This window comes from Arachis duranensis, chromosome 3 (assembly GCF_000817695.3).
Source record: "Arachis duranensis cultivar V14167 chromosome 3, aradu.V14167.gnm2.J7QH, whole genome shotgun sequence".
Taxonomy (NCBI): Eukaryota; Viridiplantae; Streptophyta; class Magnoliopsida; order Fabales; family Fabaceae; genus Arachis; species Arachis duranensis.
In genome coordinates this window covers 113955296-113963619 of record NC_029774.3, presented here as the reverse complement: position 1 = coordinate 113963619, position 8324 = coordinate 113955296, and the positions used below count along the sequence as shown (strand labels likewise).

The 8324-nt window shown below is 36.5% G+C and overlaps 1 protein-coding gene and 1 pseudogene across 1 annotated transcript; both read left to right on the top strand.

Moving 5' to 3' along the window:
• The first annotated feature begins 550 nt into the window (after positions 1 to 550).
• Positions 551 to 1596, top strand: LOC107480294 (carbamoyl-phosphate synthase small chain, chloroplastic-like; annotated as a pseudogene).
• A 349-nt stretch (positions 1597 to 1945) lies between these two features.
• On the top strand, positions 1946 to 7858 carry LOC107480286 (uncharacterized WD repeat-containing protein C17D11.16). The gene is made up of 18 exons (XM_052258930.1): positions 1946 to 2287; positions 3141 to 3291; positions 4005 to 4213; positions 4295 to 4479; positions 4662 to 4741; positions 4824 to 4922; positions 5023 to 5143; positions 5349 to 5407; positions 5510 to 5575; positions 5652 to 5722; positions 5861 to 5957; positions 6240 to 6314; positions 6533 to 6635; positions 6742 to 6884; positions 6965 to 6994; positions 7089 to 7151; positions 7274 to 7351; positions 7436 to 7858. Exons 3-18 carry the CDS (start codon positions 4101 to 4103, stop codon positions 7508 to 7510), a joined length of 1458 nt encoding a protein of 485 aa, XP_052114890.1. The 5' UTR covers positions 1946 to 2287; positions 3141 to 3291; positions 4005 to 4100; the 3' UTR covers positions 7511 to 7858.
• The last annotated feature ends 466 nt before the right edge of the window (positions 7859 to 8324 follow it).

Genomic DNA, 8324 nt, shown 5'->3' with positions numbered 1-8324 from the left:
GTTAGTGACAGACGCAAAAGAATCACTGGATTCTATTCCGGCCTGATTGAGAACCGACAGATGAATTCCGCTATGCTGTGACAGAGCATATGCAATCGCTTTCACTGAGAGGATGGGAGGTAGCCATTGACAACGGTGAAACCCTACATACAGCTTGCCATGGAAGGAGACTTGCGTGTTTGAAGAAGAAGACAATAGGAAAGCAGAGATTCAGAAGATGGAGCATCTCCAAACCTCAACCTATTCTCCATTACTGCAAAACAAGTACCTTTTTCATGTTCTTTTGCTTTTTACAATCAATCCTGATAATTTCTGATATCCTGACTAAGATTTACAAGATAACCATAGCTTGCTTCAAGCCGACAATCTCCGTGGGATCGACCCTTGCTCACGCAAGGTATTACTTGGACGACCCAGTGCACTTGCTGGTTAGTTGTGCGGAGTTGCAAAAGTGTGATTGCAATTTCGTGCACCAATGAGGAATCAAGGTAATGCTTCCTTGCGGGTCTAGTAATTAGAAGCTTGAGTATCAGATTTTGTTGACATTCCCTAGAATTGCTTTTCATCAATTTAGCTTTACTTTTTAATCAACTAACTATCGCTTTCTGATTGCAATATCTATTGATTCAGTACCTCAAACTAGAGATTTGCAGAAACTCTAGGTGATTACTTAGCAAAAAAAGAATATCATGGGAATTTGTAAGTATTTTTTTTTTATAGTTCTTTGAGAAATTCTATTATGTAAAATTTGTTGTTTTGGTTTTAACGTTGCTGAAAATTTCGTATACAACAGATGATGTTGATACAAGTGCAATCATCCGCATATTTCAGGAAGATGGCAGTCTTATTGGTGTCTTGAGCACTGACAATTCCAAAACTGATGAACATCTACTTAAGATGTCTCAATTTTGGGACATTGTTGGTAAGCATATGAACATGAGATTTTCCTAATATTCTTAATTATGGACTACATGGATCATGGATGCTTTTTCATATTTAGGTATTGATCTTATAAGCGGTGTATCATGCAAAACTCCACATGACTGGGTTGATAAGACACAGCAAGAATGGGAATTTAATCCTAAAGTGTCTCAGGAGACTTTTCATGTGAGTATAACCACAGAGTACTATTGCATCCTTCATTTTTGTATAATATTGGTAATTTAATATGCCCTTCATTCTGGTTTATGCATTGTAGGTTGTTGCCTATGATTTTGGAATAAAGCAAAATATACTCAGATGACTAGCATCTTATGGCTGCAAAATCACTGTTGGCACATCTACATGGCCAGAGCATCAGAAACTTTGAAGATGAAGCCAGATGGGAATGGGATACTTTTCAGCAATGGCCCTGCAGATCCTTCTGCTGTCGAGACAGTAAGGGATATTCTAGAGAAGGTGTCTGTCTTTGAAATTTGCATGGGCCATCAATTGCTTGGCCAAGCTTTAGGAGGCAAAACCTTTAAGATGAAATTTGGTCATCATGGAGAAAATCATCCTGTTCGTAACCTTCAAACCGGCCATGTTGAGATTAGTGCTCAGGTATGTGGCTCACAGACTTCTCTCTCACTTCTCTCGCTTAATTATGTGCAGTGAATGTGTCCGAAAAGATTGTTTTTAGCATGGTTCTGAAAACCGAACCGGACCGACCGGTTCAACCGGATTAACCGGGAACCGGTCACTAAGCCGGTCCGGGTAAGGTTAAAAACCGTTTAGCAAAAAACCGGTGAAAAAACCGGTCAAACCGGCGGTTAACCGGTGAACCGGTAGAACCGTCCGGTTTTTTAACGGGTTTTTTGGTTTGAAAGTAAACTCCTAAACGGCGTCGTTTTATCTCTAAAAAAAATGAAAACCCCGAACGTCTGAACCCTACATAGCCCCAGCCCCTTTTGTTCAGTCCCACACCTAACCACACCTTAACCCTAATTTCCTTCCAATCTTCCTCCAACTCCAACGAAGAGCAGCCGCCACCATCACCGCTATCCACTCCTCATCGTGGGTCGTCGGTGCTTCTCCCCTCCTCGCCCTGCTCCTCGTCGTTTTTGGCCGTCACCTCTTCTCTGCTTCCGTCAGTCTTCCCGTTGCTGCCTCTTTGCTCCGCACCGTGTCTCGTCGCCGTTGCAGACGTTGCTTCTCCTTGCCGTCGTCGCCTCTCAAAGATCTGCTTGGAGCTGTTGACGTCGCAGTCTCTGTCGTCGTTGTCCTCGAGCCCTCTCTCTCCTTCTCTTTCTGTCCGAGCTGAATTTTTTCCCTCCTTGCCGTCACGTCCCTTCCTCCCTCGTTGCTGGTAAGCGTGCTACTTCAATTTATGATGTTGTTGGATTTTTTGAAATAATGGTTGTTTTGAATGATTCTGTTGAATTTTTTTTTGCAGAGTTAATTTTGTTGATGGAATTTTGAGTTGGGGTTGATTTTGTTAATTTTGTGTTCTGAGTTGGGGGTGGTTGGTGATATAATTCTGAATTTAATTTAGATGCTGATTGTTGAGTATGACTTCTTTGTTTATTTTTTCTGTTTTTTTATTTTCTAACTTTGGATGCTGAGTTCTCTGTGTTTGGATTTGAGTTTTTATTGTTGAATATTTTATTAGAATTTTTGTTAAAATTTTTTTGATTCTTAATTTTTTGTTGCTGGTGGTTTGACTTTCCATGTAAGTTTGTTATTCTGATTTCTTTTTTGTGATTCTTGAACATGATCTTTTGGGTTCTGGCCTCCAAAAACAAGAAGTGTATGTTGTTGCCAAGGATGTGATTAGAGGTAAAGGGGAATTGCTCTAAGATGATGAACGTGGATAGCAGAATTATGTAGCACCTGTTTGTTGTTGTGCAAAAAGTCAGAGAGAATGAAAGAGAATTTGAGAATGAAAAAAGAAATTGATTTAATTATGATCTGTAGGTTTCTTTTACACTGAAATGGACAAATATTTATAATAAGTTCCTTTAGTTTCTGCTAATACTTACTCTTTTATTCTGTTTTAGTGTTTTCTAATTGCTCGATGGCTCTGATAGTGTTTTACTGGTTCACCAGTTGCTGATGGCTCCTAATTTTTTTGTTCATATTTGCTCATGGTCTGTTGCAAAAATTAGAAATCAAATCATTATTGAAATTTTTTTATTTTTGTTTATCTTTATTGATTTCAGGTTTAGTGTGGTTACTTTATGCTTGTTTTATAATGTTTGTTGCTGGATGAAGTGTGCTTCACTTGGCATGCCTTGTATCTGATGTTGGAATGGTGGAGCTGCTCTTACAATTTAGAGGGAAGATTGCAACTGCAAAATTACTTATTTTAAGGTAGTTATGTCAGTAGTTCTTCTATCTTTTAGATGATGTACTTTATGCTCTAAAGTGCAACTTGCCAAAGGCTGCCCTAAGAGGAGACAAACCCATTCGTCTTCATACTGTGTGTCCTATATATTATATGCCTTTGAAATTATCTGTCCTAGCTATGAAGATCTACCCCGCCTCTTGTTATATTCTGTTTCTGCACTTGTAGTCACATTTCTTATCTTACTTTATGTGCTAAACATCTAGTTCATGAGAAACTTCATAGAATTAAGGCTAGTGAAACATTGTTATAATTTACTGGATAATGCATGTTTTTCTAAGTAATACATATACATTTGGTACTTTTCAAGTGTTTCAAGTGATAACAGCACTCGAGAGCATTATATTTATGCATGTTTTTTTTTATTGTTGGAATCAGCCACTTTCTGAGGTAGTTATTAAGGGAGAGGGCATTTATTCAGTTTCATTATGATTCATTTTGTGTTCATTTTTGAGATATTTGTTTGGTTGCATCAGACATTTTTGTGAATATGATAAACACATGATTTGGTATGTGTATAAAGTATAAACTTTTTTTCGATTTCTTACGGTACATACAATTAAATATCTAAATGACTTATTGCTTGAGTTTTAAAGTTTATTTTCTAATGATTTATTAGAATGTTGTTAGTTTATAATATAATGATAACGCGTATTTTATTCTAAAACGGTTTTTCCAGTTGAACCACCGGTTAGACCGGTTGGACCAATAAACCAGTGAACCAGTAACTAAAGCAGTTTGAAGACCGGTCCGGTTTTCAGAACCTTGCTCAAGAATGATTTCAGCTATTTCGTGGATACCGATAGGTGCTTCGAAGGCGGAACCCACAATAGCTGAACCTCCTTCCAAGGAAGAAATTCAAGATATAATCACCACCGCCGCCGCCAGGTCTTTCTCTTCTTCTTCAAAACTCACTTAGCCAATTATAAAATTTTATCAAATACTTTACAATACATGTATGTTATGCAGTACAGCAGACAGTGAAAATGAGGAAGAAGCAGGGGATGAACGCATGGATGATGCCGGTGGTGCCGTTGATGAAGTTGTGCGAGCACTCAATGTTGCTGATGCTCTCGGGAAGGCTGATAAATTGGACGATATTGCCCTCGGTTTGAAGGAGCTTGACATGGAACGTTACGATGATGAAGATGAAGGTATACAATAACATCTCAGGGAGTTATCTATCATAGTTAGTTAGTTAGTTAGCTAGTTAGCGGTTTTAATTAGAGTTAGCTATCGAATCACTTAGCATGATATCAGCCATGACTATGGTTAGCTAGCTAGCTCTGTCTCCTTGTGTTGTCTGTGTTAATTTGCATCTTTTTATTGACCTTAGGAGTTGAGGTATTTAGTTCCGGGATTGGTGATCTTTATTATCCAAGTAACGACCTGGATCCTTATATTAAAGATAAGAACGTAAGTTCCAATGTTTCGTTTGCATTCTGCTGTTGACCTTCATTTGTGACTTTACAACATCATATTGTTTTACATTGTTAAGGATGATGATGACTCTGAGGAACTCGAAGACATGATTATTAATCCAACTGATTCCGTCATTGTTTGTGCTCGTACTGAGGATGATCTCAGTCTTCTCGAGGTAAACAAATCCTCACTTATTGGCTGATGTATTTTTCTTTGATGTTTGTTATGTGATGCAATGGTAGACATATATGAGTTGCGTCTTTTTCTACTACAAGGTTCATATACTTGAGGACGCCGGTACTAGTGAGATGAACATGTATGTCCATCATGATATCATAATTCCTGCATTTCCACTATCCACAGCGTGGCTTGACTGCCTTCAAGGAAGAGAGAAAGGTGGGGAATATTGCCTTTGTCAATGCATCTTGCATGTTTACTCCTTTTTTTTTTAATTAAATATGTTGGTTTTTTGTGCTCTTGTCTGTTTTGTTTTAGTAAATAAGTTCTAAATTCTAGCCTTCGTTTGCATGCTCAAAATTTGACTTGATCCCCTTATGCTTCCTCTACTTTCTATCGCATTATTATTTCATTATCATTGCAGGAAACTTCTTAGCTGTTGGTTCAATGGAACCGTCAATAGAAATTTGGGACCTTGATGTTGTAAGTGAATATGGTTAATAAATTTCGCTGAAAAGTTGGAAACATCATTCAGAATATAAAGTCACTTTCATTGAATACCTTCTAAGCTTTCTTTGTTCCCAGATTGATGCAGTGCAGCCATGCATGGTTTTAGGTGGCATTTCAGAGAAAAAGAAGAAGGGGAAGAAGGTTTGTACATCTTTTTGTGTTGAAGTGCAATTCTGAGTATAGACCCAGTTACTGATTCTGTTAATTGGTTTTGTAGAAATCAATCAAATACAAAGATGACAGTCACACTGACTCTGTACTTGGTCTTGCCTGGAACAAAAAGATCAGGTTTGTTAAATTTAAAACTGGATTTTGGTATTATTTCATCTGTTGGGCACCTTTTGGGACATAAAGGTTTCATTTATTACTTATTTTGAAACTCTATTCTTTTGCACCTATGATGGCAGTCATTCTTAAAACATTCAGGAATGTACTTGCTAGTGCCAGTGCTGACAAGCGAGTCAAGATTTGGGATGTGGCTACTGGGAAGTGTGAGAGTACAATGGAGCATCACTCAGACAAGGCAAGTAGTATGCTAAAGTTCAATCAATTATTACAAATATGAGCTTCTTTTATTTATAAAGAGGACTTTCCCTCTTCATGTCCATCATCTTTTCTTTTCTTTTTTCCCTTAGTTCTAAATAGTGTACAAGCTCAGAAATATTACTTATACGGTTGGTAGGAAAGATTTTCACTTTTTTCCTTAATTAAGTCATTTAATATTGTATATTTTGTCTTACTAACATTAATTTAGGTTGCTTGAGTCAATATGTTGTTTGATGCCTTTGTTCATCTATCTTTACAGGTTCAAGCAGTTGCTTGGAATCATCATGAACCAAAAATTCTTCTTAGTGGTTCATTTGATCATACTGTGATCCTGGTAGTGACAGAATGTTGCTTATATACTCTATATTTTTGCATTTCTTTTTTTTATACTGTGATCCTGAAATGGATACTTATTACACTGTAGATTTTGGTTGTATAATATTCATGTGCCAAAACAGACTCTCTTTAAAAATGATAACATTGGAATTTCTGTTTGCCTTTTTTCCTAGTTATCTAACATTCTAATGCTTTCAATGCTTTTACACTTTGCAGAGGGATGGAAGGATGCCATCCCATCCTGGTTATAAGTGGTCAGTCACAGCTGATGTCGAGAGCTTGGCCTGGGATCCACACACTAACCACGATTTTGTGGTGTGTTATGGTTAATTTTGATTTCTCGTTTCAGTGATTGGATTGGTAATTGTATTTTTATGGATGCATAGTTTTAGCTTCACTAATAATAATTAAATTGTGCTTCTAAGTGAGTCTCGAGGATGGTACTGTCAAGTGTTTTGATGTTCGGACCGCAATGTCTGAATCCACATCTGATCTAAGTTCTACATTTACTCTTCATGCACATGACAAAGCTGTTACCTCAGTATCCTATAATGTGTCAGCACCTAATGTATGTATTTTCAATGTTTTGATGAGAAATACCAAGTTATTATGTACTCAGTTTAACCATACCTTGTTGCCTTCTTGCAGCTACTTGCTACTGGATCGATGGACAAAACGGTAATTGTGAAGTCCGTTTGTTGTGTTCCTATCCTATATACTATATCTTGCAGAATTGGAAATCATCTCATTCGAGTACTAGTATTTGTTGCAGGTAAAGCTTTGGGATTTATCGAACAACCAACCATCTGTTGTGGCATCTAAAAACTCCAATGCTGTAAGTTTGCTTCTTTTATTTGTTGAGATTTACCCGAAAGAAAAAAAGGTATTCTCTAGTCTGAATCATGATACAAGTGTAAGTAACACTGATGACTTCTGTTTTTGGATGCGGCTTTTCAGGGAGCTGTATTTTCTATTTCGTTTTCAGAGGACAACCCCTTTGTGTTGGCTATAGGAGGCTCAGAGGGAAAATTGCAAGTGAGTGAAAAGTGCCACAGAAATTCAAATGTGTTCTTGATAGATTTTTCTGTGAAATTTACTATTGTCACTCATACCTTGTAGGTTTGGGACACTTTATCTGAGTCTGCTGTCTCTCGGCGTTATGAAAATTACAACAAGAATAGAACTCGGTCGTGATATAATTGAGTCATAATAGCCTTTCCGGTCTCCCCTTCGTGTTATTGGTAGGCTAGAAGTATTTATGTTTGATACAGTTGTTGCGAATAATTAGAATTTATTTCAAAAAAAGCTGTATTTTTTAATAATAGGTCCCATGACCAAAAGAAAAACAAAACTATTTAACATAGGTCTACTCGAACCCGCAACCTAGAGGGAGTCTATGCCTTTTTTTTTTCTTTTTGGTCGGAGATAGTATTTTATTTTAATTATTAAATGAATATTATTTTAAGTGGTGTAAAATTGAATAGGCTTTTTATGCTCATCGCTTTATCGCTTTAATTTAATTTAATTTTTTTTTGTAATTAACTTCCTGTATTATGCTTTGGACCTTTGGTAATGTCATCACTTAAGTATTATGTTTTAACATATGACAACTCAATATTGATTCAAAAGCTGTAGAAAAATAACAAAATAAAGATTATAAGATACCTGTCAAGAGAATTATGATAGTGATAATTAGTTGTACCGTTTGTCCCAATAATATTAAGAGCATAATTTTATTGTAGTTCTTTTGATATCCCAGAGTATACTAAGATTATATTACAACAAAAGCTGCAAAGTTTAATCAAATTAAACAATGAAATTAATTCAATCACACTTTAGTCACAATTAACCAAAAAATCTAAACCCTTAAATATTTAAACCAGACTTTTTCTTTTTAATCATTTCAGCTCCATATCTTTCTTGCATGAGATAAATGTAAACTTTAGCCACACAATCACAAGAGTTCTGCATGCAAAAAATGCTGTATATTCATTATTGAGCCTGAAAT